Consider the following 18175-nt stretch of genomic DNA (forward strand, 5'->3'; position numbering starts at 1 on the left):
TTGGGGAGGGGGGGGTCTGTGCTGATAAAATCAGCACATGGATTATCAGCATGGTGCCCATCAATTCTACGTATCAGTGCTGCCCAATTAGTGCCAGTCAGTGAAGGAGAAAACAAAATTTTATAACAAACATCTTTTTTTTTTTTTTCAAAAATTTCGGTCTTTTTTTTTTTTTTTTTTTTTTAGTTTAGCAAAAAAGAAAAACCCCAGAGGTGATCAAATGCCACCAAAAGAAATCCATTTGTGGGAAGAAAATTTATAAAAATTTAGTTTGGGTACAGTTTTATATGACCGCGCAATTGTCGTCCTGCAACAGCGTTGAAAGCTGAACATTGTCCTGCAGGGGGGGGTTGCCGGTATTGAAATGGTTAAAGGTGCAACTAAACACAATGTTAAAATATTTCAATATTTATTATACATCATTAAAATAAATTTAGTAATATGAATGGGTTTCGACACGCATCACATTTCATGTGACAATTGATGCTTACATCCACAATTTAGTTATTTTATACAAAGATCAAGTATAAATAACATTTCATTATATTGTTGCTTCCAGCAAAACATTGACATATTTGTGTTCTAACTATATTTTTTCATATCTGCAATTATTTGATCATTTATATCCATACATTAAAAGTCTGGATAGCTGAATAGACGACCGCATGAAGATAAAGGGTCCAAGCTATATATAAGATATTCAAAATTGTACTTAAAGCAGAGTTACACCCAAAAATTGAACTTCCGCTTTAAAAGCTGGTGACCCCCTGACGTGCCACATTTGGCATGTCATTCTTTATTTGGGGGGGGGGGAATCAGGTACCCTGTTTTTAGAGCCACCCAGCTCCCACTTCCTCTCCTGGTGCCGAAAGGAAGAGTACCTCTCCCCCAACCCCCCTCCCTCCCTGCAATCTTCTGGGACATGTCACAGGTGGCCTCTCCTGAGGTAAAAATAGAATTCTCTACTGAAATTTGATGAATTCTCTACTGGGAGTCAGAATTTGAGGGTCTGTTGTGTTGATATTTTCACATCGGAACCCATTGGAGGTAAAAAAAAAAAAAAAATGTTAATTTGACATCTACAGGTGAATTAGTGATAGTGAAATTGGTATCGCTTACCTCGGGTAACTGTGATCCTACCGATAGGAAGGATATTGGGAAGTGCATTGGTGATTGAGTGATTTGCGATTTTGATTTTTTTTTTGGAGCTATTAAGTTTGCGATCCTGTTTTTCGGCTACGTTGCCTCCTGAAAATTTAAATTCAGAAAAGGATTGAGCAGATGCAACTGATGATGCGGATGAAAATGATGCATCTTTAAAATCCCCCTCAGGTTGATTACCTCTTGATAGGGGCGTACTTCTGGTGTGGAAATTTCTGACATGTCCTCCCTGTCCATCTGTAAGCATGACCTACTTCATAGGCCATTTTATCCCGAGAAAATGTATTTTCTTTATTGCAAATCAATTTCTTTATAGCAGTTTTTAGCTTTGTGTATATAAAGTGGAGGAGGAACAATGGCCAATTTCCTCATACCATTTTTGTACATCTTCAAGGGTTCTTAATTCAACTTTATATTGGAAGCAAAGTATAGCAATCGTTGTTAACCACTTGCCTACCAGGCCAATTCTGACTTTTTTCTCCAATTTTTTTCCCACGGTATTTGCGCAGCAATTTTTCAAACGTGGTGGGTTTTTTTTTGTTTTGTTTTTACAAAACAGTAAAGTTAGCCAAATTTTTTTACTTAAGGTTGAAGATGACATTACGCAACATGTCACACTTCAAAATTGCACACGCTCATGGAAGGGCACCAAACTTTGGTACATAAAAATCCCCATAGGCGACGCTTTAAATTTTTTTTTTTTTTTTTTTTTTTTTTTTTTTTTTTTTTACAGGTTACATGTTTTGAGTTACAGTGAAGGTCTTGGGCTAAAATTATTGCTCTAGCATTCACAGCGATACCTCACATGTGTGGTTTGAATGCTGTTTACATATGTGGGCGCAACTTAAATATGTGTTCGCTTCTGTGAGCGAGCACGTGGTGACTGGGACGCTTTAACTTTTTTTTTTTATTTATATTTTTTTCTAGTCTGATGCTTTCTTTAAAAAAAAAAAAGTTTCACTTTTATTCCCATTATAAGGAATGTAAACATCCCTTGTAATAGGAATAGTGCGTGAAAGGTCAGCATTTTTTTTCATAACATCGCTCTCCGAACGATCATAGAGACTTCGCGGACCATCTGGCCCACCGGAAATCTCTATGGTCATCATCCGTCGCCGGTTGGTTCCTTCTCCGTCCCCTCCCACCGCCTGTAAGAACGATTAAGCGGCTGAACAGCTGCTATTATTTTATGGTGAAGGGAATTGTTGGCTGTAAAAGAAGATATCTGAATGATGCCTGTAACTGCAGGCATCATTCAGATATCGCCACTCAGTTAACGTCATATGATGGGCGGGTGCAAAGCGGTTAAAGAACATGACTGCAAACAAAAACTTTTTACCTCATTCATTTTTTTAAGGTTGGTAAAGATTTTGTATTCTTAACCCTCAAGGAAACACATTGTCCTCTTTATATTTATCAAAGTACTTTTATGACAAAAAATTCTGGCCTTTTTCTTCAACATTCGTTGTAATTTGGCAAACAACTTATTAATATCTGCTTCCTTTGTAACAGTGGTTCCTTGAGATTGTCCAATTTTAGTCATAAGTCCCTCCCATGTAAGGATGAGCCAAATACCACCCTGTTCGGTTTGCACCAGAACCTGCGAACAGACCGAAACTTCGTCTGAACTTTAGAACCCTATTAAAGTCTGAGACTTGAACGTTCAAAAGCTAAAGTGCTCATTTTAAAGGCTAATATGTAAGTTACTGTCCTAAAAAGTGTTTGGGGACCTGGGTCCTGCCCCAGGGGACATGGATCAATGCAAAAAAAGTTTTAAAAACTGCAGTTTTTTCAGGAGCAGTGATTTTAATAATGATTAAAGTGAAACAAAAGTGTAATATGCCTTTAAATTTCGTACCTGGGGAGTGTGTATAGTATGCCTGTGAAGGGGCGCATGTTTGCCGTGTCATTTCTGCAGGAAAAAAGTCTTTTAAAATCACTTGCGGCTATAATGAATTGTCAGCTCCCGTAATACAGAGAACACTCAATGAGTGTTCTCTGTATTATGGGAGCCGACCATTCATTGATAATAAAAGCGTTGGGTTCCCCTAAATTCAATTACCAGGCCCTTCAGGTCTGGTATGGATATTAAGGGGAACCCCGCGTCAAATTAAAAAAAAATTGACGTGGGGGTCCCCCCTAACAATCCATACCAGACCCTTTATCCGAGCATGCAACCTGGCAGGCCGCAGGAAAAGAGGGGGGGCGACAGCGGCCCACCCTCCTGAACCGTACCAGGCCACATGCCCTCAACATTGGGGGATGCTTTGGGGGTCTGTGACCCCTCAAAGCACCATGTTGATGGGGACAAGGGCCTCATCCCCACAACCCTGGCCGGTGGTTGTGGGGGTCTGCGGGCGGGGACTTATCAGAATCTGGAAGCCCCCTTTAACAAGGGGACCCCCAGATCCCACCCCCCGTTTGAAATGGTAAGGGGGTACCCTACCATTTCACAAAGAAAGTGTAAAAAATGGTTAAATAAGACACACTTTATTGTTTCACTTTAATCATTATTAAAATCGCTGCTCCTGAAAAAACAACAATTTTTAAAACTTTTTTTGCATTGATCCATGTCCCCTGGGGCAGGACCCAGGTCCCCAAACACTTTTTAGGACAGTAACTTGCATATTAGCCTTTAAAATGAGCACTTTAGATTTCTCCCATAGACTTGTACGGGGTGTTCCGGCTTTTCGAATTTTCCGCGAACAGCCCAAATTGTTCACTGTTCGCTGAACAGGCAATGTTCGAGTCGAACAGACGTTTGACTCGAACTCGAAGCTCATCCCTACTCCCAAGCCTTGCCACAGAATTCAGCCATATTGATTACTACTAGAGAAACGAACAAACTATTTTCATACAGGATTAGATCATAGTTAACAATCTCAAATATAGATTACTTTATCAGAACTAGAAAAAATGTAGGTGTATTATCCACTAGGGGTACAACGGATCAAAAAACTCGGATCGGATCGTGTTACGGATCAGATAATTTTTCGGATCAGCAAATTTAATTTGCAAAAACCTGTGAAAATTCCACCACCATATAGTCCCCACTGTAATATGCACAATCTCCCCCACTGTAATATTGGCTTAGTATGGCTGGGTATTGCAGGGTATTGGCTGGCTGGATATTGTAGGGTATGGAGGGATGGCTGCTTCCATCTCTGGATCTCTCCCTCCACTGTACAGTTTAGTACAGAGATGGGAGAGAGGAACCAGCGTCATGTCACTCCGTCGGAGCGATCACAGTGTAAACAGCCTGGGTGTAGAAAGATGGCCGCCGCTTCAGAGCTAGGCTGAAGCCGCTGCCTTTCCTAAGGCCGAGAGCGCGGAGCGCTCCGTGAATCGCGGCATGTGCCGATCCGAGCGGGGTGACCCGTTCGGATCACGGATTGGTGACGATCCGTTGCACCCCTATTATTCACCCTGTTTAATATCACTACTGTTTAGTTCTAGATGAAGGAGAATATGGGCACCACATCCCAATATTGAATAGAGAAAATTCTCGAGAATTTGGGGGGCTTTAAAGGTGCAATTAAACACAAGATGTTTTAAAAAAAAAAAAAAAAGTTTTGAATATTTATTATACATCATTAAAATTAATGTAGTAAAATTAATGGGTTTCAACAAACACATATATCATATTTCATGTGACAATGCTTCCACTCGACATGTTTTGCAGAATTTGTTACACGGCTTCTCCAGGAGTATATGCATCAATGTAAAAAGTGGTAGAGAATTCATAAGAAATATATACAAATTTTACATACCGTATAAGAGTTATTCAGTACAATGTTTTAGGCTGAAAAGCCCCATTTGGCTTATACTCTAGTGAGGGTGCCCATCTACAGCTGTACCTGTGATTACTAAAATAGGTGTCTCCCGATGCGCCATGCAGCCTGTGCGGTCATCCATTGTAACAAAGCCCCGCCGCCGCCTCATCTGTGATAGACGGAAAAGTGATACAATGCTGGAAAACTGTATCAGTGTTCCGTCTATTAGACAAGGAGGAGGCAGGGCTTTGTTACAATGGACGGCTGCAAAGACTGCATGACACAGCGGGAAACACCGGCTGTTTTAGTTATCACAGGTGTAGCTGCAGATGGGCACTGATGATACAGGTGGGCACAATGAGGCTGCAGATGGCTGATTTACCCATTGGCTGTTTCATATCCCACCCTAGTCTTATACGCGAGTCAATAAGTTTTCCCCAGATTTTTGTGGTAAAATTGGGTGCCTTGGCTTATATTCGGGTTGGCCTATACTTAAAGCGGAGCTCCACCCTAAAGTGGAACTTCCACTCATCGGATTCCTCCCCCCCTCCGGTGTCACAATTGACCCCCTTGGGGGGGCGGAGGGGGGACAAGACACCTGTCTTTGACAGGTATCCTTTCCCAATTCCGGGAGTCCGGCTGCGGCCGTGAAGTCACTGCGGGGCTCCCTCCTCCCCTGGCCACCGGGCTAATGGAGAGGGGCGGGGCCTCGCGCATGCGCAGTAGGGTTCCCGGCGTGAAGGCAAAAGGCTACACTGCCGGTTTACCTTACCCGCAAGAGCAGCGGCAGCACCTGACAGCTGATGGAAACATCAGCTGCGGTGCCGACATTGAGTGACTGCAGGACAGGTAAGTGTCCATTTTATTAAAAGCCAGCAGCTGCAGTATGTGTAGCTCCGGGCTTTTCATTTTTTTTTATCTTCCCACGGAACACCACAATAATTATATACAGTAATCTGACTTTTAAAAAAAATAATACATTCACAATTTAGTTATTTTATACAAAGATCAACTATAAATAAAATATTTCATTATATTGTTGCATCCAGAAAAACATTGTCAGATTTGTGATCATTATTATATTTTCTTTCCATACCTGTCATTTTTTTTATAATATATACCCATATAGAACAAAAATAGGATTTTTATAACCGCTTACCTATGAAATCCTTTTCTTGGAGTACATCACAGGACACAGAGCCATAGTAGTTACTATGTGGGTTATAGGCAACCAGTTTTTGTAGCAGAGCATTATACGTGTATTAAGAGGGGAGAGACCTCTGTGTCCTGTGATGTACTCCAAGAAAAGGATTTTACAGGTAAGCCGTTGTAAAAATCCTATTTCTCTTTCGTTCATTGATGGACACAGCTCCTTTAATTCTTGACCTTAGGGTTATCATGCTACCTTCAGGAGAGGTCTAGGCAGAAGATGTAACGCATGTAAAAACAGCAAGATTGCACAGCATTGCCCAGGGGGAGATCCCTGTGGCTATAAGCCCTCACCCTGCAGCTCAGTTTTGTTTTTTCTGCCTAGTGTAGAAGGACCTGGCTCCCTTTGGTCCTGGGATTTTTTTCTAAAATTTTTGATCCTGTGATCTGCAATCAACAGCCACCTGGGTGACAGGCTGGATAATATAGATCCTTGTAGGTCTCCCCAGCCTGGCCATCGAGCGTGAGCAGACCCTAGCTACGTGCTGGGTCGGCCACGACTTGCCCTGTCTGCTCCAGGGGCGGCCGGTGAGCTATATGCTCCAGGGCGCACACATGACCAGGCTACTGCTGTCCATGTTAGTGTGCCATGGCCAACAGCCACCCCATATTGCTCGGGTGATGGGTCTGTGGGGGAATGCATCCAGCAATCCCGACAGGAAGGGTAAATATAGCTCTCCTTTTGTGCTATGACCGGCCATTTTCTTGTAGCCTCTGCACGTTTTTACCTCTAGTGCTGGGTCTGTGAGCAGCTAGGAGGGTGGGATTTGTGTACCTTGCCTTAAGTCCTTAAGTTGTGGCAGGTATGTGATGGTCAGCATGGCGTCAGAAGCTGGCACCACTTCCCCAGACATCCCTGCTATTGCATCCGGCTACACTGCAAAAAATGCGGTGCCTATGGACGCTTTGTCCTGGAGACCTTTGTTGCCGGGGTCAAAGCAGCATGCGGGCGCAAGGGGGTAAAAAATGCCCTCTTCGCACCCCCCCCCCCCCCCCCCCCGTCTTCTGGGGAGAGCTCTGATTCGGACTCTGGTCTCACGGTGACTGGTGGCCCCTTTTCTGACGTATCGGAGGATGTGGACCAGGACCGTTTGGACAGTGAGAATGACTCTGTCCGGGTTAGCGCAGGAGAAAGCGCGAGTTGGAGCACTTATCACTGCGGTGCGGGATACCCTGAATATACAGGAGCTGGTGGTCCCTTTTGGGTCCCACAAACCGGCCCGCACGTCTAAGGTGTTTCCGTATTTGACTTATTTTGATAAGTTCATCTACAAGGAATGGGGAAGTCTGCAGCGGGCCTTGTCAGTACCAAGAAGAATGGCGGTGCCTTACCCCTTTGAGGAGAGCCTCCTGAAAAAATGGAAGTCTCCTCCGGTCGTTGATCCCCGGTATCCAGGTTAAATAAAGTAACCACGATTCCAGTAGAAGGGACTCCTGCTGACAGGAGGGCCGAAGCAGTGGCCCAGTCCATGTTTACAGTAGTGAGGTCAGCGTTACGACCTGTGCTGGCCACGGCCTTGATGTTGCAGACGCTTACTGAATGGGCAAAGTTTTTGCACTGTGAATTGGAGAAGCACCAGTCTCCCCCGGTCTGCGTAGAGCTGGCAGACCAGTTGGTGCATGGCCTTAGGCATGTCTGTGATGCGGCCCTGGATACAGTCCCCCTACTCTCTAGAGCATCAGTATCGGCAGTGGTGCTACGGCACCTGATTTGGCTGAAACCGCTGGACCAGGCATCTAAAAAAAACTGGCGGATTTGCCCTTCCAAGGTGAGAGGCTTTTTGGAGCTTCACTGGATGACATTATTAAAAATGTTACCATTGGGAAGAGCATGTTGCTCCCACAGTCCAGGAAGGTTAAGGAGCCACGCCGTAGGCAAAGGCCCTCTTTTTCCGCTCAAACTGCTTTTTCGCCTGCCCGGGTCGACAGGTAAGCGTTCCCAGTCCGATGAGGTACCTGCCGAAGGACAAAAGCGTCCCTGGTTTCGCAAGCCAAACAAGTCTGCGAGCAAAAATGTTACTGCATGAAGGTTTGCCCCCATCCAACTCTCAGGTGGGGGTGTCGCATTTGGGAGTTTGCAGCTCGGTGGACCTCTCTACTTTCCGACCAATGGGTCTGCAAACTGGTTGGTGGACAAGAAAGAAACTATCTTGTATCAAACAGATTTTTTCCCTCCAAACTACCTCAACTTCTGTCTCGTAGTACAGTACATGACCTGTTGCCGTGCGGGGTGATAGTACCTGTACCGACGCTGTAAAGGTTTCAGGGATTCTACTCCAATCTTTTTGTAGTCCCCAAAAATCCTGTTGAAGGCCCTCAACAGCTTTGTGAAAAATGCAAAGGTTCAGGATGGAATCAGTTCGCTCCGTGGTCCCTGCACTCCATCAGGGGGACTTTCTGGCCTCCCTGGTAATTCATGACGCGTACTTACATGTACTCATTTGCCTCAGGCATCAGAGGTTTCTGCCATTTGCAGTTGAGTAAGAGCACTACCAGTTTGTGGCTCTCCCTTTTGGCTTGGCATCAGCACCCTGAGTCTTTACCAAAGTGTTAGCTCCAATTTTGGCGCTGTTAAGGCAACGTGGGATTCCGCCTAGGAATTAAGGGAGGATGTAGCAATCACCATGCAGACTCTCCAAGTTTAGTTGGGTGCTGAACCTAAAGAAGTTTGTGTTAGTGCCGACTCAACGCCTGGAGTACCTGGGTTTACTGTTGGACTCCTCAGAAGCGAGAATTTTTCTCCCTTCAGACAAGCTGCAGACTCTTCAAGCTGCGGTGAAGTTGTTGGTGAACCGCAGGTGATTGTCGCTGCTCTTCTGCATGCAAGTTCTGGGCCTCATGGTAGCCACTTTCAAGGCGGTACCGTTCGCTCAATTTCACGATCGAGTCTTGCAGAAGGAAATTTTGGCAAAATGGAACAAATCTCCGTTATCCCTGGATTGACAAATTCGGATGAGCCAGTTAGAGATTCTCTTTGGTGACTGAGGTCCCTGGTCCTTCGGTCCGGGAGATCGTTGCTTCCTCTCCGTTGGACGGCGGTCACAACCTGACAGTTTTGTGGCTAGTTTTGGGTGTACAGTCAGCCCAGGGCCTTTAGTCGTGGGAAGAATCCCAACTGCTGATCAATGTGCTCGAGCTTCGGACAATCACAGTGCCTCTCCACATGGTCCAGGAGGCTACAGGGGCATCCGATCAGGATCAAGTCTGACAATGCCACGGCAGTGGCATATGTCAACCATCAAGGAGAAACGAGGAGCTCGGCCGCAGCACGGGAGGTAGCTCACATCCTCCAGTGGGCAGAGCGGCACGTGTCGGCCATGTACATTCTGGGCATAGAAAACTGTCATGCAAACTACCTATGTTGTCAGATGCTGGAACCAAGGGAATGGTTGTTGCATCCGGATGTCTTCCAGTTCCTTTCCCTAAGGTGGGGCACACCAGATGTGGACCTCTTGGCCTCTCAGCTCAATCGGAAGGTGCAGAGGTTTGTGGCCAGGACAGGAGACCCCTGGGCGGATGCGTCAAACGCGTTGGTGGCTCCATGGGGGCATTATCAGATGATTTATGCCCCCCCGCTCAAACTTCTACCACGTCTGCTGCACAGGGTGGAGGCCGAGGGGGATTCTGGTTGCCCCAGATTGGCCTTGATTTCCTCTATACACGACCTAGTACGACTGGCGGATGTTCCTTGGCAGCTGCCGATGCGAGAAGACCTATCGAAAGGTCCGATACGTCATCCTGCTTTACCGTTGCTGGTTGTAACTGCATGGCTGTTGAAAACTAGGTACTAAGGGACAGAGGTCTGTCGGACTCAGTAATTTCCACTATGCTGAGGGCACGGAAGTCCTCTTCTTGAAAGATTTTACCATCGTATGTGGAAGGCTTAGATCTCCATGTGGGTGGAGATGGGGTTGCGTCCGCACACATACTCAGTTTCCAGGATCCTGCTGTTTTTGCAGCGAGGAGTGGATCAGAAACTTGCCTTAAGCTCCATCAAGGGACAGATATCAGCCTTGGCTGTCTTTTTTTTTTTTCCCAATGTCCCTTGGTGACTCACTCATTGGCGCGAGTACTTTTGTGCAAGAGGTTGGACCACCAATACCTCCATGGGATCAGAATTTGGTGCTATCGGCGCTTCGGAAACCGCCGTTTGAAAACATTAGGAAGATTCCCTTGTTAACTTTCTCGGAAAGTAGTCTTTCTAGTGGCTATTACATCTGCCAGGAGGGTTTCTGAGTTGACGGCCTTGTCATGCGAGTCTCCCTACCTGGTCAGCCACAAGGATAAGGTGGTGCTACATCCGCAACCCTCTATCCTTCCAAAGGTGGTTTCGGCATTCCATCTAAATGAGGACCTCGTGTTACCATCCTTATGTCCTAAGCCGACACATCCGAAAGCGATTCCCTTACATTCCCTGGACGTAGTCCAGGCACTACGGGTGTATCGGTCTGCTACGGCTCCCTTCTGGAAGTCAGACTGTCTCAGTGGCTGGTCCAAAGAAAGGTCTGGCGGTCTCGTCGTCCATTTCTCGGATCGGACAGATCATGGTTCAGGCCTATGCCTTAAAGGGGCGGGCTCATTCCACCAGGGCAATTGGAACCTCCTGGGCTTTCCGACATCAAGCGTTTGTCTCCCAGGTGTGTAAGGCGGCGTTTTGGTCATCCGTTCACGCTTTTTCTAAATTCTACAAAGTTGACGTAAGCGCATCTTCTGATGCTTGCTTTGACCGCAAGGTTTTGCAGGCGGCTGTGTAAGGTTGCAATTTACTTTAATTTTCAAATTTGTTGTAAATGCATCTTTTGATGCATAATTTGGCCACTGGTTTTTAATGGCGGGCATTTAAAATGGCAACTGTTGATGGTCCCCTTCTATTTGTACTGCTTTTTGACTGAGCTGCAGAAAGCAGGGTGAGGGTTTATAGCCAGAGGGACTGCCCCCTGGGTAATGCTGTGCAGTCTTGCTTTTTTACATGTGTTGCATGTTCTGTCTAGTCCTCTGCTGAAGGTGGCGTGATAACCCAAAGGGCCAGAATTAAAGGAGCTGTGTCCGTCAATGAACTTAAGAGTAAAGGATTTTTATGGTGAGTAGAAAAATCTAATTTTTCTTTATCGTACATCAGGGATCACAGAGCCATAGTAGTTAATATGTGGGATGTCCCAGAGCAGTGCCAACTGAGGGGAGGGAGAGGCAACAAAAGGGCACCATGAGACCAGAGGACTTATACTGCTGCCTGCAGCACACTGCGCCCAAAGGCGATATCCTCGTGCCTTTTTACATCCACCTGATAGAATCTGGTAAATGTATGGACTGAAGACCAAGTTGCGTCCTTGCAGATTTGAGCCATGGAGGCTTGGTGTTTCACTGCCCATGAAGCACTAACAGCCCTGGTGAAGTGCGCTTTGATTTGAGAGGCTGGAATCTTCCTTTTCAAACCATAAGCTTGAAAAATTACTTGCCAAATCCATTTAGAAATAGTAGATTTCAATGCTGCCTGTCCTTTTAGGACCTTCAGGCAACACAAACAAAACGTTTTTCGAATCTGAGCAGTCGCCTTCAAGTAGACTTTGACTGCTCTCACCACATCAAGGGAATGTAGTGACTTTTCTTCCGTAGAACAGGGTTCTGGAAAAAAAAAAGGCAGAACAATATCCTGGTTTAGATGAAAACCTGACACTGTCTTCGGTAGAAAGTTAGGATGAGGACGCAATACTACACTATCCTTGTGAATAATTAAATATGGCTCTTTACAAGAAAGAGCAGCCAACTCTGATACCCTTTTTGCAGAGGATATGGCTGCCAGAAAAACTAGTTACCTTGTCAAAAGGACCAAAGGAATATGTTGTATCGGCTCAAAAGGCTGTTTCTGTAAAGCCAACAGAACTAAATTCAAGTCCCAAGGTTTCAGGGTGACCTAACCGGTGGATTAAGCCATGTTAGCTCCTGTATAAAGCTACAGACCAAAGAATGTGAAGCAAGTGGTCATTGAAATAATAGCGATAAGGCTGAGACCTGGCCTTTGATAGTACTCAAGGCCAGCTTCATCTCTAACCCCATTTGCAGAAAGTCAAGAATTCTACCTATGACCTACTTCCTGGGGTGCCAACCCCTGGATTCCCACCAGGAAACCTATGCCTTCCAGACTCTCTAATAAATTCTATAGGCCGGTTTCCTTGCATTAATCAAGGTAGATACCACTGAACCTGACAGCCCACGCTTCTTCAGAATGTGGGTCTCAATAGCCAAATTGTTCAATTTATCGTTTGTAAGGTAGGATGGAGTGCTGGACCTTGCGAGAGTAGGTCTGGATGTGGTGGTAGGGTCCATGGGTCCCCTCTTGCCATCCTTATGATCTCTGCATACCAAGATCTTCTGGGCCACAAGAATCACCGCCTTCCCTTCCTGTTTGTTCCTGCGAAGAATTTGTGGAAGCAGCAGAATAGGGAATGCATAAATCGGTGAACTGATTCCACGGTACCGCCAAGGCATCTGTTCCACATGCTAGCGGATCCCTTGTTGTTGACACAAAGTTGTCGATCGTCTTGTTGAACCTGGACGCAAACAGATCTACATCTGGGATCCCCCATCTTCGGCATATTGCCAGGAAGATCTCTGGGTGAAGAGACCATTCTCCTGGGAACAACTGCTGAAGACTCAAATAGTCCGTCTGCCATTTTTCTATTCCTGGAATGAAGACTGCCAATAGGCAAGGTACATTTTCTGCCCAAGGTAGGATCTAATTCACCTCTTTGGGCCGCACAACTTCTTGTGCCCCTTTGGTGATTGATCTAAGCCACGGCTGTGGCATTGTCGGATTGGATCCTGACAGGACAATTACGTAATCTGAACCTCCAGGCCCTCAAAGCCAACCGCGCTGCCCGAATCTCTAGAATGTTGATGGGCAAGGCCATTTCTGATTTGGACCACTTGGACAGTCGCCTCTTCCAGGACTGCTCCCCAACTTGAAAGGCTGACATCTCTTACCACCTTCCAGGTAACTGGTAGGAAGGATTTTCCCTTTTGCAGATTCTTGGTTATCAACCACCAACTGAGTCTCCGGCGCACCTTCGGAGACTAACACATTGGAAAATCTAGAGCTTGGACCTTCTTGTTCCAAGCTAATGGCAGCCTCGAGTGAAACTGAGCATAAGGAACAACCTTGAATGAAGCCACCATCTTGCCCAACAACCCCATGCAAAGCTGAATAGAAGGATTTTTTTGCTTTGACCACCAGAATGAGTTCCTTTATTGCGCTGATCTTTGCCTTGGGCAAGAATACCCTTTTCTGGGCTGTATCTATGATCCGACCCAAGTATTCTAATCTCCTTGATGGTTTTAAGGAAGATTTCTCTAGGTTCAGAATCCAACCTAGATATTCCAGGTAGGTGACTGTGGTGACCATACTTTGGTCTAAGCGGGCTACCGACTGGTCTATCGAGCAGATTGTCTAGGTAAGCGATAAACGTTACACCTGGGGCCCTTAATCTGGCTAGAGGAGGGGCTAGGACCTTTGTAAACTTGAGGTGCAGTAGATAGACTGAAAGGCAGAGCTACAAGCTGAAAATGAAGATTTTCTACCTCAAAACAGATATTTCTGTTGAGCGGGGAAAATGGGCACATGGAGGTATGCATCCTTGATGTCGATTGATACCAGAAGTTCTCCATCCTACAAGGAGAAGACTACTGATCGGATTGACTCCATGCGAAAAGAGCGGATATTCAGAAATCTGTTTAGATCTTTGAGATCTAGATTGGGTCTGACATCTCCATTTGGTTCTGGCCTTGTAAAAAGGTTTGAATAAAACCCCAATCCCTGCTCTTCCATGAGGACCACAGATATCGCTTTTTGAGACAAGACGATTCAATGCTTGAAAGAGACTTCTTTTTCTCTGGATCCTTGGGAGCGTTTGATCTGAGAAAAATGAAAAGACGGGAAATCTCTCAACTCTAGTTTGTACCATAGAGCTATTGAGAAAGTCATCCATCTGTCTTGACACTCTTCCTGCCAGACCTTTGAGAACTGCAGAAGAATAACATTTACTTTTAAAGGAGACAATCCATAAGAAAACTGTGGTAAAACCAACAGACCCAATCTTCACTCCTCAAGGTGGGCTACGTTAAACCTTCAGGGACCGGGGCCCCATTTTTATGGGGGAGGGGGGTCCACACCCCTGGACCCGTAAAGCACCCTGCCAGGAAACTTTATGGCTGAAAAAACCAAAGCACTGGATCCCGGGGTCCAGCTCTCAAACACGAGAAGCGTTATGGGCTAAACTTTGTTTCTTCCACCACGAGGCCTGGGTTCCATTCAATTCGGCCTGAAGACACCTTAAATGGATCTGGCTGCATAGCTTGCCCCAGCAAAGGAATATTCCAGTGGAGCTCAGCCTAGCGTATCTTTACTCCGTGACCAACACCTAAGACACTGGCGAAAAACACTGAGGCATTCCCAGTAGTGGGAGGAGTTATATAGGGAGTGAACTTCCTGTGTTAGGGTGTGCCATTGTCCATCACCTAAAGGTGGCCTATAACCTGCATAGTAACTACTATGTGTCCCATGATGTACGATAAAGAAATATTAACACGGTTTCTTGGTATGTTCTTTCCAGTCTCACAAATAAGATAAGCACACATTCTAGGTACTTTTTTATTTTGTATTTTTTAGGTATAAGTATTAATCATTTTTTTTTTTTAGATTGTAATAGAGGAAGAAAAAAAGTTTCTTAAATTACTGGAGCTTTTGGGGCATTACCAGGAAAAAGGATCAGTCATTATTTTTGTTGATAAACAAGAGCATGCAGATGGATTACTCAAAGACTTAATGAGAGCGTCATATCCCTGCCTGTCACTTCATGGAGGTAAAGTAGAATTTATGAATTTATTATTTGTAAAATGTTGTTAAAATTTTACTCATTGTAATATACAGTATGTGAAGGAAACACGTGTGCATAGATAAATTGGTAAATTCCTCACTTAGATGTAGGCTCGGCTACTCCCTCCCCTGGGGGGCTCCAAACAGTAAAATATAGTATAATATCAAAACAAAAATTCAGTGATGACTGATGTAACTTCAGATGCTAGGCAAATCTCTATAAGGGTAAATGTATCAAAGAGAGGAAAAAGTTCTAATGCAGGGAATATAAATGACTAGTAGGAATCCTCCTCCAATCCACACCCTGTATGTGCTAGCCTCACACCTCAAGGGAAGACCCTAAATGGGTCTAGTCGTGCATCAACAGAGGTCCTTTTCCTCCTCCTTGGGTGTATCTCAAATGAATGGTCACTGCAATCTCCAGGCTATTTCTCCACAAACAGAGTTCCACGACCAGCTCCTTTTAAAAAAATTGTCTCCAGGGATAAAGGGTAGAAGAGACAAGCCTCCATAGTGTAGTAGTAAAGAACTTGCATTTTATTTTATTTTTTGATACCTGACATGGGTGAGGGTGCGTCATTGGAAGCAATTGGTGGTGCAACTGCTTCTCACACTTCAGCCCCTGTATGCGTGACTGCAGATGCATTTTCCTCTGCCCCGCAGGGCTTAGAAGGAAGATTAGTGGCTTTAATCTCATCCTCCATTAAAAGGGCATAAGAAGCGTGCTAGATTCCTCTCTCCCACTCCAAACCCCTTACCAGGGGGACAGGATGAGCTATTGCCCTCAAAAGATCGAGAAAAACAAACCGATTACTCCTCTGCGGAGGAAACAACAGTTTAAGTTTCAGCTTCACAATCTGAGGTACAAATCCTTTAAGGACATGGTTCGCTCCACTTTCATGCTGCCCCCAACAGAGTCAGCTGAAAGTCTGGTTTCTTCTTTGGGTTCCTTTGAAACCTTCACAACCAGATTACTAGACAAGCTTATTTATGCCGAATGGGATCATCCGGATAAGCTTTTTCTCCCTCCAAAGAGATTCTCAGTTCTCTATTCTATGAAAGAAAAAGTCACCAAAAAATGGAAAGTTCCAGCAGTAGATGCTGCGACTTCCAGTGTGAATTAAAAGTTTAACTTGTCCAGTGGACAATGCACAAATGCTAAAGGATCCAACAGATGAAAAGTGGAATTCCTGTTAAAATCTTCTTCTTTTTCTTTAAAGTGGAAGTAAACCCATCGAGTTAAAAAAAAAAAAAAAGCATGCCGGGAATGCTAACTGCACATTGGCTGTGCTCTCAGCCAAACTATCAAACCATCCAATGGCTGGTGTCGTAACGAATCACATGTGCAGCACCATAGCAGTTGAAGATTAAACAGAGGCAAAGATGGCAGCTTCCTTGGCTGAAAACGATAGGGGAGTTTACTTCCACTTTAACAGGTACTGTTGCTCAGCCTGCAATTGCAGCTATAGGCATCTGTCAGTCCTTAAAAGACCAGTTCACAGAGGCCCTTAAGGAGCTCCCTGCACAACAGGCCAGTGAGTTGGCCAATTTACCAAAAGCATTGTTTTGCCGTCCAGTCGTCCCGTCTTGCACTTGTGCTAGTACACATGCATAGGACCCTTTGGCTAAAGGGTTGGTCTGCCGAAGCACCCTGCAAAAACCTACTGTCTAGTTTCCTTTTTCATGGGGAGTGACTATTTGGTGATGATTTGGATAAATACATCCAATTTCCAGTGGAAAAAGTACTCTTGCCAGTCAAAGTATAAAGGTCCTTAATTTAAACTGACTTTCTCTCCTGCGCCAAGCGCATTCGACTCTAGCCAGTGGCGACGGCTTCCACCGTCAGATTCCAGATGAGAATCGCAGCGTCAGGCCCAGGCTCAACAGAAGACCTGGAGCCGCAAGACTGCCAAGCAGAATACGAAGACCTCTTCGTGAAGGGGTGTCTCCCCCCACCAAGGTGGGGGTAAGACTTCTGCATTTCGCAGAAGTCTGGCAGAGGGAAACTCGGCACAGATGGGCTCTCTCCAAAGTGACTCTAGGATACCAACTGGAGTTTCCACCATCTCACTTTCTGAGATCAAACGTTCCCAAGGATCCAGGTAAATGACAATCCCTGTTTCAAGCATTGGACTGATTATTGACTCAAGGGGTAATCATACAGATCCCCACAGAAGAACAAGGTTTAGGTTTCTAATCAAACCGAATGGAGATGTCAAGCCCATTCTAGATCTAAAAAATCTAAATGGATTCCTAAAAATTAGCTCATTTCGAATGGAGTCGATCAGGTCAGTGGTCTCCATCCTACAAGGCGGAGAACTTCTGGCGTCTATAGACACAAGGGACGCATATCTGCATGTCCCTATATTTCCCGCTCACCATAGGTTTCTGCAATTCGAAACCTTTCTGGCTTACCCTTCGGGCTAGCCACAGCACCACGGGTATTCACAAAAATACTGACCCCACCTTTAGCTAGGTTCAGGGCATAGAGCGTAACAGTGTTGGCGTACCAAGAAGATCTATTGTTAGAAGACCAGTCAGTGACTCGCTTAAGGCAAACCTGGAAAGTCTCGGTTGGATCTTCAACCTAGACAAGTCTTCCTTAAAACCAGTAAGAAGGGTGGATTACTTAGGCCTGATCATAGATACAGCCCAGAAAAGGGTGTTCTTGCCTCCAGCAAACATCCGCTCCATACAAGAGCTTGTACGGATGGTCAGGTCAAAAGCAAATCCTTCAATTCGCCTTTGCATGAGGTTGTTAGGAAAGATGGTAGCTTCATTTGAAGCAGTCCCCTATGCCCAGTTCCATTCAAGACTGTTGCAAAACAGAATCCTCTCTGCTTGGAACAAGAAGATCCAAGCTTTGGACTAGCCAATGTGGCTGTCCCCAAGAGTGTCTCAAAGCCTCAGTTGGTTACGAAGCCAGAATTTCCTGAAGGGGAAATCCTTCAGACCAATAATCTGGAAAGTAGTAATGGCAGATGCCAGCCTCTCAGGCTGGGGAGCGGTACTAGAGGAGACGACTGTAAAGGGACAGTGGTCAAAACTCGAAAGAGCCCTGCCCATCAACATCCTAGAGATTTGGACAGTGTATCTGGCTCTGAAAACCTGGACCTTCAGGTTAAAGAATTGTCCAGTCCGGATTCAATCCGACAATGCCACG

At 45.3% G+C, this 18175-nt stretch overlaps 1 protein-coding gene across 1 annotated transcript in view; it reads left to right on the forward strand.

The window, feature by feature from the left end:
- Positions 1-18175, forward strand: part of DDX46 (DEAD-box helicase 46) — a 416812-nt gene that overhangs the window by 273754 nt on the left and 124883 nt on the right. The window contains exon 15 of the mRNA XM_077473955.1: positions 14836-14998. Coding sequence (XP_077330081.1) covers positions 14836-14998 — 163 coding nt within the window. The remainder of the gene's footprint in view (positions 1-14835; positions 14999-18175) is intronic.

The sequence above is a fragment of the Lithobates pipiens genome, unplaced genomic scaffold, assembly GCF_037356315.1.
Source record: "Lithobates pipiens isolate NorthernLeopardFrog02 unplaced genomic scaffold, aLitPip1_a1.2 Scaffold_8, whole genome shotgun sequence".
NCBI classification, from domain to species: Eukaryota; Metazoa; Chordata; class Amphibia; order Anura; family Ranidae; genus Lithobates; species Lithobates pipiens.